The sequence below is a fragment of the Delphinus delphis genome, chromosome Y (genome assembly GCF_949987515.2).
Source record: "Delphinus delphis chromosome Y, mDelDel1.2, whole genome shotgun sequence".
NCBI classification, from domain to species: Eukaryota; Metazoa; Chordata; class Mammalia; order Artiodactyla; family Delphinidae; genus Delphinus; species Delphinus delphis.
The window spans coordinates 298,149-317,574 of record NC_082705.1 but is presented as its reverse complement, the minus strand read 5'-3'; the positions used below and the strand labels follow the sequence as shown (position 1 = coordinate 317,574).

Genomic DNA, 19,426 nt, shown 5'->3' with positions numbered 1-19,426 from the left:
TTGCAGGATCATATGGTAGTTCTATTTTTAGTTTTTTAAGGAACCTTCATAATGTTTTCGATAATAGATGCACAAATTTAATTTACAACCAACAGTGTTCAAGGGCTCTTTTATCCACATCCTTGGCAAAACTTGTTATCTATTGACTTTTTGAAAATAGCCATCCTGACATTTGGTGAGGTGTTTTTTGATTTCTATTTCCGTGATTATTATTCATAATGTTTATTTTTTCAAATACCTGTTAGCCTTTGTGTGTCTTTGGAAAAATGTCTGTTCAGGTCCTGTGCCCGTTTATTTCGGGTTGTTTGGTTTTTTGGTATTAAATTGTATGAGTTCCTTATATTTCGGGTCTAAATCTCTTAATCAGATATGTGGTTTCCAAATATATTCTTTTTTCTTGGCCTCACTGTGCATCATGTGGTATCTTAGTTACTCCGACCAGGGATTGAACTGAAGCCCCCTTCAGTGGAAGCGTGGAGTCGTAACCACAGAACTACCAGGGCAGTCCCTATTCTCTTTTTTAATAGGTTGCCTTTTCACTGTTGTTTCCTTTGCCATGAAACTTGTTTGTTTGCTGCAGTCCCATTTATCTGTTTTTGCTTTTGTTGCCTCTCATTTTGGTGTCAAATCCAAAAAAATCAGTTGCCCAAAACAATGTCAAAAACCTTTTTTTCTGTTTTCTTCTAGTAATTTTATGATTTCAAGTTCTAGGTTTAAGACTAATTCATTTTGAATTACTCTTTTAGATAGTGTAAGATAAAGATTCTTTTCATTCTTATACATGTGGATTTATAGTTCCCTCTATACTGCTTATGGAAATACTGTTCTTTCCCCATTATGTATTCATGGCACTCTTACCAAGGATCACCTGACCATAAGTGTATGATTTTATTTCTGGGCTGTGTAGTCTGTTCTGTTGATCTGTATGTCTGTCTTTATGTAAATACTCTACTCTTTTAATTACTACAGTTTTATAATATAATTTGAAACCAAGAAGTATGACGCTTTCACCTTCTTCGTTTTACTCAGGATTGCTTTGGCTATTTCGGGTCTTCTGTGGCTCCATATGAATTTAGGATTGTTTTTATATTTTTGTTAGAATGCCATTGTTATTTTGATAGGGATTGCATTGAAGTAGGGTACTTAGGATGGTGTGGACATTTTAATTATAATATTAATTCTCCTAATCCATGAACACAGAATGTCTTTCTTTAATTTCCTTCATCACTGTTTTATAATTTTCAGTGTGCAAGGCTTTTCACCTCTTTGGATAAGTTTATTCTAAGTACTTTATTCTTTATGTTCCTGAAGTTAATGGGATTGTTCTCTTAATATCTTTTTCCTGAGAAATGCAGCTGTTTTTTGTATATTAATTTGGGGTGTGGGGGTGCATGCCGTGCAGCTTGAGAGATCTTAGATCCCAGACCAAGGTCAATGCCCCCTGCAGTGGGAGTCCTTGTTTATTGATTTTTGTATCCTGCATCTTTATACGTTTTTTCATGGAGTCTTTGGAGTTTTTTTACATTTATGATTATGCCATCTGAAAACAGCCAGTAGTACTTCTTCCTTTCAATTTGGACGCATTTTGTTTCTTGTGTAATTGCTCTGGAGAGAATTTATATTGCTGTGTTTGGTAGAAGCAGTGAGAGTGGGTTAGAGGGAAAGCTTTCAGGTTTTCACCATTAGTTATGATGTTAACTGAGGGCTTGTCATATGGCTTTAATTGTGTTGAGGTGAATTTCTTCCCTTTTTTTTTTCCTCACAGTTTAAATCATGAATAGTTGTTGAACTTTGTGAAATGCTTTTTCTGTATCCACTGTGTTGATCGTTGTCATTTTCTTTTATTTCATTAGTGTGATGTAGCACATTGACTGATTTGCCTGTGTTGAATCATGCTTGCATCCCAGGGATAACTCCAACATGGTCATGGTGTATAATCCTTTTAATGTGCTGTTTGTTTTGTTTTGTTTTTTGTTTGTTTTTATTGTTTGTTTAAATTGTATTTATTTATTTTGATTGCGCCAGTTCTTAGTTGCAGCAGGCGGGCTTCTTAGTTGTGGCATCCATGTGGGATCTAGTTTCCTGACCAGGGATCAAACCCATTTCCCCTAAATTGGGAGACAAATTCATAATCACTGCGCCACCAGACGTCCCTGTGTGCTGTTAAATTCAGTTTGATAGTGTATTATTGAGGATTTTTCACTTTTGTTCATCAGGGATATTGACCTGTGCTTTTTCTTGTATTTTTATCTGGCTTTGGTATCAGGGTGGTGCTACTCTCATAAAATGAGTTTAGAAGTGTTCCCACTTACTGTTTTTTGTAAAAGTTTTAAAAAGATAGCTATTAACCTATTTGGTAGAAATAACTAATAAAGTCATCTGTTTTGGCTGTGTATTTGTTTTTCTGTTCCTGACTCATTCTCCTTAATTCTTATTGGTTCCTGTCTATTTCTTAAATTTGAACAATACCAATTTAGTTTCAGTAACATACAAATACTGTTCTGTGCTTTTCAGTCCTTCCCCTTTATATTTTTATTGTTACAGGTTATATCTCTAAACACTAAATTAAAATTAAATCATTAAAATAGGTTTAAGATTGTTGCCTTTTAAATCATAAGGGAGCTGCATACCAAAAGTACCGTGAGTCTAGCTTTCACATTTTCCCATAGAGAGCTTTACCAGTGCTTTCTACTTCTTCATGTTGGGTTTTTTTGTTTTTGTTTTTGTTTTTGTACTTGAGCCTCTCACTGTTTTGGCCTCTCTCGTTGTGGAGTGCAGGCTCAGCAGCCATGGCTCACGGGCCCAGCCGCTCCGCGGCATGTGGGATCTTCCTGGATCGGGGCACGAACCTGTGTCCCCTGCTCGGCAGGCGGACTCTCAACCACTGCGCCATCAGGGAAGCCCTCATGGGTTTTTTTTGTATTTTTGTATATATATTTTTTAAAGTGACAGGTATACTTTATTAGAAGGTATTAGGTATTACTTTATAAAGATGATACAGCTTGATATCCCCAGTTTGTATCTTTTATTTTTCATTTTTTGGGGGGACGCGGGCCTCTCACTTTTGTGGCCTCTCCCATTGCGGAGTACAGGCTCTGGATGCACAGGCTTAGCAGCCATGGCTCACGGGCCTAGCCGCTCCACGGCATGTGGGATCCTCCCTGACCGGGGCACGAACCCGTGTCCCCTGCGTCGGCAGGTGGACTCTCAACCACTGCGCCACCAGGGAAGCCCCCTCATGTTGTTTTAAATTACTAGCTAATGTCCTTTTTATTTCAGCTTGTAGGCTGCCCCTTTAGCAGCACTTGTAGGGCAAGTCTAATAACAAATTCCCTTAACTTTTTCTTATCTGGAAATTTCTTCATTCTTGAAGTATTATTTGCCCTACATAGAACTTCTTGGTTGATGGTTTTTTCCTTTGGCACTTTGTATCTGTCATTCTCCTGCTTTCCTGATTGATTATAAATCTTACTGAAGTGCACTTCTCTGTGACAAATTGCTTCATCCTTTACGCTTTCACAGTTTTGTCTTTGGCTTTTAACAGTTTGACTGTAATATGTCTGCATGGCTCTCTTGAAGGTTTTCCAGTTTAGAGTTTATTGCCCATGTCCTATCAGATTTGGGACATGTTCGGCCATTATTTCTTCAAATATTCTTTCTGTCTCTGTTTCCTTCTGGAACTTTTCATGTTACTATATTGGTTCACTTAATGGTGTATCACACATCCCTTAGTTTTTTCACTTTTCTTTGTTTTGTTTCTGCTCCTCATACTAGATTATTTCATTTGTTCAATACTGTATTGTTTGCCTGCTCAAATCTGCTGTTGAACACCTCTGTAGAGTTTTTTATTTCAGTTAGTTATTTTTTATACTCAGAATTTTCACTTGTCTTGCTATAATTTCTTTTTTAAAAATATTTTCAGTGTATTCATACATGATTTTTCTGTTGTGCTTTAGTTCTTGCATTGTATTTTAAGAGTGTTTTAAAATATTCATCTACAATTCTGGCTTCCTAAGGGATAGTGTCTGTCAATTAATTTTTTGTTTTTAATTGGCCATACTTTCCTGTTTCTTTATATGCTTTGTGATTTTTGTTATTGTTGTTGGAAACTATATATTTGAATATTATAATGTGGTAACACTGGAAATCAGATTCATCCCCTCCTTGATTATTGGAGGATTAGATTGGGTTCTGCCAGTGTTTTGACTGAATACAGAACAAATCTGTTTTGCAGATTGGACCTGTGTTAGCACAATTCTGTAACATTTTGCTCAAATCTTTATAATTCTGCTTTAGCATTCACTTCTGATTGTACTGAGACTATATATTAGCCTGAAGGTGAAAGCTTAGTGTGAAATTATGTAACTTTTAGTATGTATTCTATCCTGTATGTGATTTTTTTTGTATTCTTCAGTGTTTTTTACTGGTTTTCAGTATCCTAATTTCCTCCTCCTAAAAATCTCTGTCTAGTTTTTGCTCCTTTGCCTTATTTTTATTTTATGTTTCAATTATAATCTTTGCTCCTAATGGCTCTTTGGGTTTTTCTTTCATGTTAGGACGTTTTTGACTAGCACCTGCCATTTTCTGACATGAGTGAGTTCTGAGGAAACAGAAATAAATGTTGTTCTTTTAGGACCCTTGGATAGAGTAGAACACAGTAGTGTGCAAATAAGGTTTGTTTTGCTCCATCTGGAAAAGGGGATCAGGGTCTTATATTGGGAACATGGCTGCCATCTTTAAGATCTCCAGCATGCAGGGTAGGTGGTGGGGCAACACCAGAAACTTTCTTATCACTTTCAAGTTGTTATTTTCTTGATTGAGTGCTTATTTGAAGTAAACCTTTGTTTTCCAGAATTCTGTCAGCTTTTGCTTGTTTTTTGATGTTTCCATGGAGATAGGTACTTGGAGTTGGCTGTGTTGCAGTTTTGTGTCTATTATTTTTTTCTTTCTTTTTTTAAATACCTTTAATTTTATTGGAGTATAGTTGATTTACAGTGTTGTCTTAGTGTACGTCAAAGTGATTCAGTTATACATAAACATACTAATTCTTTTTAAAATTCTTTTCTCATATTGGTCATTCTAGCATAACTTCTTGAGTACTGTTTTCTAATTTCAGAATTCATTTTCATTTAAGAAGTTTGTTTTAGCCTATTTTGTAAAATCTGATTAAAGTATTTAAGTAGCCCTAACTTGGCTTCCCAGTTCTTAGATTTTTGTTTTGTTAGTGGTGATGTGGAGGTTTTTTGTTTGTTTTGTTTTGTTTTTAAGCAACTCAGTCAATTCCAAGTAAAATTTGGTATGATTTGATTTTGTGTAGGACAATCAGGAAATATTTCACTGACTAGGCTACCTTTAATTAAATGCTGAAAGTCTAAATGAATCATTGTGTAGGTATATAGAAGGGTCAGTATATGTAAAAGTTCTGTGCACAAGTCTTCTTAACCTCTTAGACAATATGAAGAAGGTCATTGTTACTGGAGCTGAGTAAAGGGAATTTCTAGAGATGACGTAAGAGAGATAACAAATAGTATGTCTAGTTACGTAGGATTTTATAAGTCCTTGTAAGGCTTCTGATTTTATTCTTTAAGTCAGTGATTCATAACTGGAGGTGAGATTGGGAAAGTAGTTACTGGCCTCTAGTAGTTGAGGTGAATGCCACTAAATATCTACAGTTCACAGAGCTGCTTCCTTATACCCTGACTTAAGTGAAATAGGAAGTCATTGTAGGGTTTAGAATACGGGTGTTATATGTTTGACTTAACCTTTCAGGAGGGTGCTTTTATCATTAAATAAGTATCAGGAATTTGGGCAGTAACTCATTTTTAAAGTGAGGTTGAGCAATGCACTCTCAAACACCTTTGAAAATGTGTTATAAGTATTCAGTCATCCTTGCAGAAAATTGTGAAGAAAGCCACCATATGTGTGGAACTTTTTAGATAATATTTTGGAGGTTTTTAATGCCCATCTTTGTTTTTTATAAGTCAGAAGGACTCTTAAAGCCTCAGAAATACTGTGGGCTTATTATGTTTAGGCAAATCTAAGTGAACTGAGGTCAAACCAGTAATATGTGATATACTTTAATAGAGCCATTTATTATTTCTTCTTCTCTTTTTCCTCCTTCATCACTTATTAATACTTATGTGAAACAGTGTTGGTGAATAAAACCTCATACAATTTTCTAAGGTAATGAAGGGAGAGGAACAGGAGAACTGGATTTTTGACATTTGGGTAACTAATTTGGACTATAAATGCAAAGCATACAAGTACATTTACATACCACAGTATTTATGCTCTTTAATTTTGTTTTTCCTAATATGAAATTGTTGACACAAAAGTTACTAATGACTTTCCAAAAAAACAATCCAAAGGAAAGTGGTTTCTTAAGGATTATGGTTGGTGTTGGGAGAATTTTTGAATTTTTGCTCTTAAATTTTTAAGTAGAATTAGTAGGCAAGTAACATTGTTTGGAAAAATATTTGAAAGTGAGTTATAAATTGATCATCTTGGGTTTGTTTTAGTTATGCTTTGTCTTGTTCCACAAGGTTAAAAAAAAAAAACATGCACAGGAAAATGAATGTGGACCGTAAGATAATGAAAGTAAAAGAATGAGAATTTGAAAAATTAAAGGTAGAAAAGTTAAAGTGAGGCCAAGAGGGAGCTTAATACATAGAACTTAAAATCCTTCAGATTTGCACCACAAATTTATTTCAGAGCTTTATCCCCTAGCAAGAAGACAGAAATACAGTATTTATCCATCAAAATGCTCACTCAGTCACCGTTTAACATCAGACATGTGTTAGGCTCTGTTCCGGTGTCAGTGACTCTCATTAACAAAGACTGAAAGAATTCACTTAGGTCAAAAATTAATGATATCACTATTCAGTGAAATGGAAAAAATAAAGATTAGTTTATTACTTGTAATAGTAGGGGAAAGCTATAACAGTAGAGCACATTCTCTGAGCAAAGCAGTGTGGTTTTAAGCATAAGCAGTTTTGCATAGGTGTCAGTGGGTTGACATTATTTGTAGATCCAGGTTATTCAGGTGAGACTGGGTTATTACTACTTCTCAAATAGATGATATTATACAATATAATGTTCTGGTTGTGCTCAAACTTCTATCATAGTCATTGGGATTGCTTATTAAAATGCAGGTTGCTGGGCCTCTCTCCCCGAGTTTCTGAATTAGTAAGCATAGAGTGGGCCCAAGAATTTATATTTCTAAGAAGTTCCCAAGTTCTTAGGTAATGCTGCTAGTCTGACAGCTGTCGGGTTTAGCTTCATCTATATCGAATTTCCACAAGTTCTTTGCCACAAAGCACTGTTCATTGAAAACAATTCTGTGGAAAACCACGAAAGATGTATACAGCTTACTGCATGGCATCTTGTATCATATCTGTTGGGATATTTCTATATTATTCCAAGAGAGGTTTGAAAGGTGTCCTGCAAATATAGACATATTTTATTCATCTATGTTTGCTCTTTGCAAAGATGCTGAGAAATCGGTTATTAAGAAATTTTAACTCGGTAATTTCCAGCTTATTTAGGTATAATGTGAGGTTTTACTCTAAGAAAAGTAACTTACATATGTATCTGTTGTGTTGCTAACTAACTGCTAATGGTGGATTACCTTGTAGTTTTACCATTAATTTATCTCCTCTGTTAAAGGTAAAACCAGTGTTGGAATAATTTATTGTTGTTTTTATTCATGAGAACAACTCATTAAATAGAAAATGTTTTTATTTCAGAACTGTTCGTCAGTTGGCACAGGAGCAGTTTTTTTTAATGTGCACCAGATGTTGCATGGGACACAGGCCTCTGCTTTTCTTCATTACTCTGCTCTTTACCATTTTGGGGGTGAGACATTTTTTAATGAACTTATCAGTATGATTCATTCTTAAATGAGGAAAATTCAGGAAACTGGTTTTAGATTTTATTTAAAAATTAGGTTATGTTTAATAAAATAATGAATCTTTCCCATTATTTTGTTTACTGTTTATAGATTGGGTTCTATTTGTTTTTCTATAAATCCTTAAGGGAAAAATACACCACCTTCTTTGAAAAATAGAAATCAAAGATCTTATTCTTTTTAATATCATTGTATAAGGTATTGCCACATTGTATAAGGTAATTTACCAGTTCTCTGAGATTTTTAAAAAATTAATATGGGGATTCCCTGGTGGCATAGTGGTTAAGAATCCGCCTGCCAATGCAGGGGACATGGGTTCAAGCCCTGGTCCGGGAAGATCCTACATGCCAGGGAGCAACTAAGCCCATGTGCCACAACTACTGAGCCTGCGCTCTAGAGCCCGTGAACCACAACTACTGACCCCGTGTGCCACAACTACTGAAGCTCGTGCACCCAGAGCCCATGCTCCGCAACAAGAGAAGCCATTGCAGTGAGAAGTCTGCACCCCGCAACAAAGAGTAGACCCTGCTCACTGCAACTAGAGAAAGCCTATGCACAGCAATGAAGAGCCAACGCAGCCAAAAATAAATAAATAAATAAATTTTTAAAATTAATATGAATTTGAGCATGGACTTGTGGATTCATATTGTTTCAATTATTCTTTTTCAGAGCACAGCACGACAGAGAGGTAAACATTCAGGCGACTATTTCACTCTTTTACAGCACCTTCTTAATTATGCTTTCAACAGTAATATTAATGTACCCAATGCTGAAGTTCTTCTCAACAATGAAATTGATTGGCTCAAAAGAATTAGGGTAAGTTTTATAATATTCCATTTATTACACTATTAAATTATTTTTCTTATTAAAAAGCGGGTTTATTGTTTTGAGTATTTATGTTAAGCTGGAAAAAAAAAACCTGGGAGGTAATAGAACAAACAAAATACATACTTTTCATCAGTGAACTAATAACTCATGATTCATAGAAAGAAGGTACAACTAGATTTGTATAAATGCCTTACTTTATAGTTGGGACTTAGAATGCTGATGTTCACTTTCCTCTAAATCGGTATTTTTTAAATTTTTTGCAAATTATAATCATATTTAATAAGGATTCTATAAAACGTTTTTTTTTTTTTTTTTTTTTTTTTTTTGCGGTACGCGGGCCTCTCACTGCTGTGGCCTCTCCCGTTGCGGAGCACAGGCTCCGGACGCGCAGGCTCAGCGGCCATCGCTCACGGGACCAGCCGCTCCGCGGCATGTGGGATCTTCCCAGACCGGGGCACGAACCCGTGTCCCCTGCATCGGCAGGCAGACTCTCAACAACTGCGCCACCAGGGAAGCCCTATAAAACTTTTTAAATAAGTATCCGATAGGTTAGTATTTACATTTCATGATTTGCTTTTTATATATACAGAGTTTTATGAGAATACATTTCTGAAATATGTAGTTTTGGGCCTTCAGATGAGCATTCTCCTAAAACCTACTTCTAGAATTTCTCAACCTTGGCACCATTAATATTTTGGACCAGGTATTCTTTTTTTTTTTTTTTTTTTTTTTGCGGTACGCGGGCCTCCCACTGTTATGGCCTCTCCCGCTGCGGAGCACAGGCTCCGGACGCGCAGGCTCAGTGGCCACGGCTCACGGGCCCAGCTGCTCTGCGGCACGTGGGATCTTCCCAGACCGGGGCACGAACCCACGTACCCTGTATCAGCAGGAAGACTGTCAACCACTGTGCAACCAGGGAAGCCCTGGACCAGGTATTCTTGTTTTGAGGAACTGTGCTATGTCTTACAGGATGTTGAGCAGTACTCCCAGCTTCTGATCAGTAGACTGTGTTTTAATAATTCCACTTTCTTCTAAGTTGTGAAAACCAGAAATATCTCAAGAGACAATGCATGTACTCTAGGGCAAAATTGCTCTCATTTAATGAGATAGAGTTCTATAGAAGAAATAAGAAACTACCTGAATGAAAAGGTTTGGCAACATTGTATCTGAGTCATCACTGTCCTCCAGCTCTGTTTTGTTCTTCTGATCTTTTTTGTCCTCTTTTCTGTAAGTTAGGCCTATAATATTTTTCCTTTGACAGGATAATGTTAAAAACACAGGTGAAACAGGTGTTGAAGAGCCGATCTTGGAAGGCCACCTTGGGGTAACAAAAGAGTTGCTGGCCTTTCTAACGCCTGAGAAAAAGTATCATGTTGGTTGTGAGAAAGGAGGTGCTAATCTCATTAAAGTAAGTCCTATTTAGTACTAACTAGTTATCATGAACTTTTGAATGTCTCTTAGCAGATCTATCTGATTAAGTTCTATACTATTTCATCTTTAAGATATCTTGGCCTTTTTTCTTAATTGTTTGTCTCATAAAAACCTTTATATCTGTGAAAGTTACGGTAATTTTTAAGTAAATGTGTACCTCCCTTTATTCAAGAGTTTGTTTAATTAATTTAATCAAAGTTCAGGGAAGAAAGTTCAGATGAAATGTTTCAGAAAGTTAACAAGCAGCGTTAATTGACTTTGCTGTTTAGTAAATCTGAATTTTTATTTGATCAAACTTTAAAGTGAAAACTATCTTACAAGACTGTTTATTTTTTACATGTATTTGTTAAGTGAATTTCTTTAAGTGTGTCTTATAATTCAAGGAAAAGAGTGTCATTTGATGTTTTTTATTTTTATTTAAAATGCATTAATTTCAGTTCATATTTGATTAGAGGAGTAGATTTATTTGGAATGTATTTTTTCTTAAATAATAGCTTTTTAAAATATTTTAATATTCAGAAAATTGAGTATGTTTATTAATTATGGTCAGTAGTTTTTTGAAATATAATTTTTATTTGAAAATCCAAAATTGTATTTGAGATAATAAGATATTTAATTGTATCAAACAAATAAGTAGAAGACTATTTCCTTCCAAGGGACATTTTTTCCTAAAGAAAATATTATTGCTAACAATATGTGATCTGTTTTTTTCAACTCTTTAGGAATTAATTGATGATTTCATCTTTCCTGCCTCCAAAGTTTACCTGCATTGTATGAGAAGTGGAGAACTACCAGCTGAGCAGGCTATCCCAGTCTGTAGTTCTCCAGCTACCATCAGTGCTGGGTTTGAACTACTTGTAGCATTAGCTGTTGGCTGTGTAAGGAATCTCAAACAGATAGTAGACTGTTTGACTGAAATGTATTACATAGGCACAGCAATAACTAGTAAGTATTTTAACTTGGAAAGCTGTTTCTGTTGGTTAATAATATTTCTGTGTTTAAAATTTTGGGTTTTTTCTTTAGGAAAATATTTAACCTGTGTTTGTTTTTAGCAACTAGTATAATGATTTTTATAATCATATATAATTGAGACCATTATGACCACAGAAACTCTATACAGAAAAATTTCCAAATGTACATTTAAATGTCTTCCTGTAGATGATTCAGGTAACTTGACAAAATGCTTTATTTCATCATATATGAAATAAGATCCAAATTCCAGGATAATAAGCCAGATTTGATGCTACAGGCTTTTATACTTAAAACTTAAAATGCGTGACATGCATTGGAAAGATTTTCAGTGTCTCACTTAGAGGTTCCTTAATGATACTTTGATCTGACTTTTAAGAAAGTTGTAGTTTTGAAGATCAGAATGTGAGAAGAAAACATTTTTGTGCATTTTATTTTTTTCTTAATTAATGCCAACATCAGTCCCATGAAGTAGGAAGCTGTCTTTAGATCTTGTAAGAACTGAAACTCAAAAGGGAGGAGTGTAAGTAAAAATAACAGAAAATAAGATCATAAAATCTAATTAATTTGAAGAGAAAACCAAGGCATGGCAATGTAATGTACAGTATGCAATACTAATCCTTTAAGAACATCTGAAATTATCTTTCTTACGCCGTCTTTTAGAGTGTAAATAAGTTTTCAGTCACATTTTAGGAGTTTCTAACTGAACTTATTTATTTGTAGTGTGGAATCTACATAAAGAGAGGAGATTCTTGAAAACTTTTTTTTAAAAACTTATTTAGATTAAGAATTTCATGGTTATATTATTCACATATAAAAGAAGGTGTATAACTAAACATATTAACTCCCTACCCAATCCTGGTTCAGAGATTGTCTGCACATGCAAGTTGTACCTATGGATAGCTCTTTGCTTAGTTTTTTTCCTTTTAACGTAAAAAGGAATATGCTGAACACAGGGTTCTTCATTTTGTTTTATTTGTCTTACATTTAGTAATATATCTATCACCGTAATAAAGATCTATGTAATTCAGTTATTGGCTGTATAATTTGCAGTTCAGTATACTTTATGTAATCCATCTCCAAGTTAGTGATTAATGTTTAGGTTATTTTTGGTTACATGGTAGGTGGCAAGGCTTATAAAGTGATTTACAGTTCTCACAGACCTTTCAAATATACTGTCTCATTGGCTCCTGAAAATATTATAAAACTGGGTATAGGCAAAGTAGTTTTTACTGTTACCGTGTTATAAGGAAGGAAACATATTCATGCAAAAGTTAAAGTTTTTGTGATGTGGAACTATGGCTTGAACCTTAAGTGATCTTAAATCACTTTAATATATCATTATTTTATAATTTAATATATAAAATAGGTAATTAAAACTAAAAATTTCTAATTATATGTATAAAGTCACATGGCTTTTTGTTGTTGTTTTGAATGACTTTATTGAGATATAATTTACCTACAATAAAGTTCACTTTTTTGTATGTAAGCATACAACTTCAGTGGTTTTTAATCTACTTCTGGAGTTTTGCAACCATCACTTAATCTAATTTCGGAACATTTTCATTATCCCCAAAAGAATTTTTGTGCCCTTTACCAATCACTCTAATCTTCTTCCGCTACCTGTTCCTTCCACCTCAGCCTTACGCAGTACTAGTTTTCTTCCCCTATAAATTAACTTATTCTGGATATTCCATATAAGCAGAGTCATAAAATATGTAGTCGTTCATGACTCCCTTCTTTCACTTAGCATAATGTTTTCAGTGTTCATCCATGTCGTAGTATATGTCAGAATTGTATTCTTGTTCCTTTTTGTTGCTGAGTAATAGTACATTGTGTAGATATATACTAAGTTTAATTTATCAGCTGATGAACATGTGGGTTTTTTTTTAAATCCACCTTTTTTACTATTGTGAAGAACGCTGCTATGAACATCCATGTGCATGTTTCATGTAGATATATTTTTTCATTTCTTTTGAATAGATATATTGGAGTAAAATTGCTGAATCATATGGTAACTGCATGGAGAGCTGCCAAACTTTTTTGCATGTTGCATGTCTCATCTTCATTTTACATACCCCACCAACATGTTGGAGAATCCCAATGCTTTTTATTGTCTGTTTTTATTATTTTATTATTATTTTTTTTGCGGTACACGGGCCTCTCACTGTTGTGGCCCTTCCCGTTGTGGAGCACAGGCTCCGGACGCGCAGGCCCAGTGACCATGGCTCACGGGCCCAGCCGCTTTGCGGCATGTGGGATCTTCCCGGACCGGGACACAAACCCGTGTCCCCTGCATCAGCAGGCGGACTCTCAACCACTGTGCCACCAGGGAAGCCCTATTTTTTTAACTTTTAAAATTATTCTGGTGGGTGTGAAATTGTAATGTTTTTATTTAAAGTTTTGATCACAGTGTATTGAAATTACTTAAAGCAAAGACAATTGGTTATCCCAAGAAATTTATAATACCATCTTATATGTCTCTCTAAGAAGACTATCATAAAAACAACTCAGTACTTCTATATTAAAGATCTGTATAGTGGCGTATATTATTAAAATAATGTACTCTCTTGGTGTACTCTCTTTCAATGTGCTGATTTTAGTTTGTCAGTAGAACAGAGCTGCCAGTGGACAGAATCATTATTTTCATGTTATGAGGATCTTTTTTTCTTCTCTTAGCTTGTGAAGCACTTACTGAGTGGGAATATCTACCACCTGTTGGGCCCCGCCCACCAAAAGGATTTGTGGGACTTAAAAATGCTGGTGCTACTTGTTACATGAATTCTGTGATCCAGCAGCTATACATGATTCCTTCCATCAGGAACAGTATTCTTGCAATCGAAGAACCAGGTAGTGATACAGATGATGATATGTTCAGTGATGAGAAGCAGGACAGTGAGGTAAGTTTTAAGTATAAATTCTTTTTGTGTGTGTTGCAAGATATTCATAACAGATACTGTTTTTCTGTCTTAGAATACTGTACTTATCATAGGATTTTTATGAAGTACATTTGATGATAGAACAAAAATCTCTGAGCTACTGTCCCTGGCACGTTATAGTACTCACTATATAATGGACTTTAAACTGCAAGTTGATAATCTTTGTCACACATTTTCTGTTTGTTTTTTAAAAGCAGCAGTTAATGTAGTCATGTCTTGTGGGACATGGTAAGTATAATTTGGTGTTTATAAAGTGATAAATATCTTCATTTAAAATAATGAAATTATGTTTTCTTCCTTTAACTTTTCAAAGTAATGATTCCATTTAATTGATTCCACATCTTGTATCATTTACCATTTTTATAATCTGTGCTTATTCTTGGGATACTTTAAATATTTTTCTCAGATAATGTTTTCTTCTGGTAAGGAAACAAAATTTGTCTGCTAGTTTAATGCTACATAGTGTTATTAATAGTATTAGGTAACAAGAGTAGATAATCAGGCTCCCTATCAACAGTAACCAGTACAGGGCTTCCCTGGTGGCTCAGTGGTTGAGAGTCCACCTGCCGATGCAGGGGACACAGGTTCGTGCCCCGGTCCGGGAAGATCCCACATGCCGCGGAGCGGCTAAGCCCATGAGCCATGGCTGCTGAGCCTGCGCGTCTGGAGCCTGTGCTCCGCAACAGGAGAGGCCACAACAGTGAGAGGCCCGTGTGCAGCAAAAAAAAAAAAAAAGTATCCAGTGCAGAACAAAGTAACAGAAAAGCTGGGTTTCAGTGGCAGGTCAGAGTACATGTAATTAAAATGTAACTCTTACGTACATAAATACAGAGGACTTTTGGTTATGTTTATACAGAAACTTTTTTTTTAAAAAATCTTTCACTTTTTCATTCACATAAGTTTCTAGGAATTAATTGAAAAGACAGAATATTACAAATGTGAATGCTTTTCCTCTCATTCCTATGTTTCTTTCCTTCTCTCTCCAAGACTAGATTGGCTCTAGAGTAGTGATCCATCACTTAGAGATATTCTGAAACATAAACCTAACTTTACTCTTCTCAGATCTGATTAATCACACCACCCAGGGTCTGGGTAGGTTTACTTTTCTTAGAATCACCATATGGGGTACATACACCAATACTTGATTAACAACCACTGTTTGAAAGAAAATTGGAATTTTAAATACCTAGTTCTGTAGCCCATGTTACTACTAGGATGCCAAGTTAAACATGAACGTGAGGGACTTCCCAGGTGGTCCAGTGGTAAAAGAATCCGCCTTGCAATGCACGGGACGCAGGTTTGATCCCTGGTCAAGGAACTAAGATCCCACATGCCGCAGGGCACCTAAGCCCACGTGCCCTGGAGGCTGCGCACCACAACTAGAGAAGAGAAAACACATATGTCACAACTAGAGAGAAGCCCAAGCACCACAACAAAGAGCCCGCGTGCCACAACAAAAGATCTGACACGGGCATAAATAAATAATCAGTCTTTAAAAAAATATACATAACTAGTCATACCCTAAGAAAGAAAGTAAGGCAGAAAAAAAGACTAGAATTTCAAATTATGCATCTGCCTTTACTGCTTGATCCATGTGCTTTATGTTGTCTCACCACGATAGTGTGGTTATCTGCCTGTTTACTAGTTTCTTTTCCTGCACTGTGAGTTTTTCAAGGGCAGGAACTGGGTATTTACTTTCCTACCATAAGCCTCAGATGCAGAGCAAAGAATATAAAAAGATACTCAGTTTTCTGTAAAACAACTAAATTCTTCTTTGTAGAGTGATTAAGGCTTTTAGAGCTCTCTCTATGGTTCTGTTTCTACCAAAGGTACTCTCAATTTCTGTACTTACTGAGTATTAATAATTCACATCATGTCACATAATTTACCTCATATAATCTGTGAAGAATGCGTTATCTCACAAGAAAATACTGAATCCTAGAAAGGCTAAAGTAGCTTATTTCCCCAGAGTTTTTTGTATAAAGCACTCACTTATCTCCAGTCTAGTCTACTCAACTAAACCTTTGTCTCTTACACTGTCTCCAAAAAATATTATGGTTTTTAATGCTTTTTTCAATTGTAACCCTCCTGAGAATTTGTGAGGGTAAGCACTAATATTATAAAATGAATGTTAAGTGCTTTAGATACTTGGAGTATAAAATAATACAAACCATTTTTCATTTATTTGCATTTGTCTCAACTTATTTCACTATACCTTTAAAGTTAAATTAGATCATTGATGATATCTTTTTCACCTTCAGAGTAATGTTGATCCCCGAGATGATGTATTTGGATACCCTCATCAGTTTGAAGACAAAACAGCATTAAGTAAAACAGAAGATAGGAAAGAGTACAATATTGGTGTTTTGAGACACCTTCAGGTCATCTTTGGTCATTTAGCTGCTTCCCGACTGCAATACTATGTGCCCAGAGGATTTTGGAAACAGTTCAGGTAAATTATGGGTGAATGATGATTTCAGTTTTATAAAAATCTCAGTATACTGAGTCAGGGTGGGGGCTATTTTGTTTGCATTTTTGTTTGCTTGTCTGCAGTTGCCAATAAAGAAGCTAGGTACTTTGCCCTGGAAAATGTCCCACAGTCTGGATTTTCCTAATTGCGTTCTGGTGTTGTGTTTCAGTATTTTCTTTGTCTCCATCCCTGTATTTTCTAGGTTTGCAGGTCATATGGTCTGTCACACCTACTCAACTCTACTGTTACAACAAGAAAGCAACCATAAACAAATACATAAATGAATAAGGTGTGGCTCTGTTACAATAAAGCTCTGTTTATGGACACTGCAATTTGAAATTCATATTGTTTTCACTTGTCATGAAATACTATTTTGACTTTTTTTTTCAGTTATTTAGTATATATAAAACCGTTCTTAGCTCTGGGATGCGATGTAGGTAATGGACTAGACTCAACTCATGGGCTATATACTTAACCATGATTAAGAGGCTTGAGCAGATTCAAGTATGTTATTCCCCATTTGCAGTGGGTAATACTGTTTAATAGATGGTGATTTAATTTCCTCCGGGAAGATATAAAATGTGTATATTTCTGTTTGTGATATGAAAGAGCCACTTAGTCATCATAAATAGAAGTGTCCCTCATGAGTTAGATAACTAACCTTAACATACATATCTACATGAAAACTAGGATAGATACTATTTTGTTTTTCCTTTTATGTTTATAAAGTAATCATACAGCTTCTTAGCATCCTACTCAAGTGACCAATGAAGTTTGTTCTATTTTTATATTTTAAAAGTTCAATTACATTTTGATGTTATTTCTTTTTTTCTCACAAATTGTATCGAGCCTATTTTTTGTCATGCCCACTACAGCTGTAACTACACAGCTCTATTGTCTAGAACAAGGCTCCAGTCTTTTATAGGAGTTCAGAATTATGTCAGCAGAGTAACTCCTAAGTAAACTTGAGGTGGGTAAGCAAAGGGATCATCTGACTTCTGGGTCACCTCTGTTTCAGTCAGGGTAGTACCCTTTTAATATATATTAGGATATCACTTAGATTTCTTTTGAAACTCACAAATTTATAGTATGGTAAGCCCCATTATCTTTCATTATAACTTTATGTATTCTACAAATTAAACTCTCAACCTCGGTCATAAGAGTGATTTGCATTTATAACATTTCTTACCAGATATGTACCTTTCTTCTTTCAGTTCTGTCACCTAGCAAATACTTCTCTCTTTTCTCTACCTGTTACTGTACCAATTTTTTTTCATACCTTTATCCTGACTCAAGATTTTCTTTTGTATTCTAGTCAGCATTTGCGTTCTTCCAGATTACTATACTATGAGCTTTTATCTTAACATCTTTCACTCAATTATTTGTATGTGTGCATGTATATATAATTATAATTAGATAGCAAAACTGTATAACATACATGTATGTATCTGTATCTACATATTTCTACCTATAGATATAGCTAGATATGTAGGTGTGTATAGTTTTCCTCATAATACAAAATTACAATGTTTGTATTTAAATGTTCTAAATCATAATGTCTACTTAAATATGATATGTTTATGATTTTTGTCTTCACACTCACTCCCTCCATACGATGGTGGAAAGCTCACAGCACTTTTGTACTACCTATAATCATTAAGAGACACAAAGTGTGCTCTTAATGTGTTTTTTCTTTTTGGCAAAGTTTATATAATATAAAATTCACCATTGTAACCATTTAAAAGTATACAGTTCAGTGACACATATTACATTCAGAATGTTTGTATGATCACTAGTACCATCATCCCACTATCTTCTTCCAGAATATTCTCATCATCCAGAAAGAAACTCCCATGCCTATTAAAGAGTCATTCCCTCTCTCCCCTTCTTGCAACCAAAAAAAAAAAATAGCATTCTGTGTACTAATTTGCCTGTTTTTAGTATTTTAAATAAATTCAATCACACAGTATGGTATATGGGGTATAGTTTCTTTAAGCATATATTTAAGGTGCATCCATATTCTAGTATGTATCAGAACTTCGTTTCATGGCTGATTGATAATCCATTGTTTATGAATACTCCATATTTTTGGTGATGCACTCATCAATTGATGGATCTTTGGATGGTCTCCATCTTTTAGCTATTGTGAATAGTACAGAACTTCCATGAGCAGTCATACTGTATAAGTTTTTGTGTGAACTTCATTTTTTAAATTTCTTTTAATATGTATCTAGCAGTGCAGTTGTTGGATCATATGGCAGTTATGTGTTTAACCTTTTGAGGAATCACTGAACTCTTCTACATCCCTTATACCATTTTACTTTCCCACCAGCAGAGTATGAGGGTTACAGGTTTTCAACATGCATGCTAATATATGTGGGGGTTTTGTGTTGTTTAGGTTTTGGTTTTTTGGTATATGTTGTTTTTTTGTTTTTGTTTTGTTATTTTTAATTATAGCCTTTCAAGTGGGTATGAAGTGGTTTATCATTGTGGTTTTAATTTGTATTTCCCTAATGACTAGTAATGTTGAGCATCCTGTCATATGTCTATTGGACTTTGACAATTTGTGTATTTTGTTGAGGAACATGTGTATTCAAGTACACATTGTCTTTTTGTTGTTTTATAACAGTTCTTTCTGTACATACTAGGTTTTTATTATAAATGATTTACAAATATTTTTTTCCCATCTTGTCTTTTCACTTTAAATTTTGATGAAATTGTTTTTACCTATTTTTTCTTTTTACTCCAGTTTACTAATTGTTTTTCTTTTTACTCCAGTTTACTAATTGTTTTACATTACAATGTCATACATTGTGGTAAAATGTATGAAACAAAAATGTACCATTTTAAATGTTTTCAGGTTTATAGTTCAGTGGCACTGGG

General features: G+C 34.9%; 1 protein-coding gene across 1 annotated transcript in view; it reads left to right on the top strand.

The window, feature by feature from the left end:
• Positions 1-19,426, top strand: part of LOC132419216 (ubiquitin carboxyl-terminal hydrolase 9X-like) — a 145,878-nt gene that overhangs the window by 104,791 nt on the left and 21,661 nt on the right. Inside the window, exons 27-32 of the mRNA XM_060003206.1 lie at positions 7,746-7,854; positions 8,576-8,722; positions 9,996-10,142; positions 10,888-11,110; positions 13,814-14,034; positions 16,335-16,525. Coding sequence (XP_059859189.1) covers positions 7,746-7,854; positions 8,576-8,722; positions 9,996-10,142; positions 10,888-11,110; positions 13,814-14,034; positions 16,335-16,525 — 1,038 coding nt within the window. The remainder of the gene's footprint in view (positions 1-7,745; positions 7,855-8,575; positions 8,723-9,995; positions 10,143-10,887; positions 11,111-13,813; positions 14,035-16,334; positions 16,526-19,426) is intronic.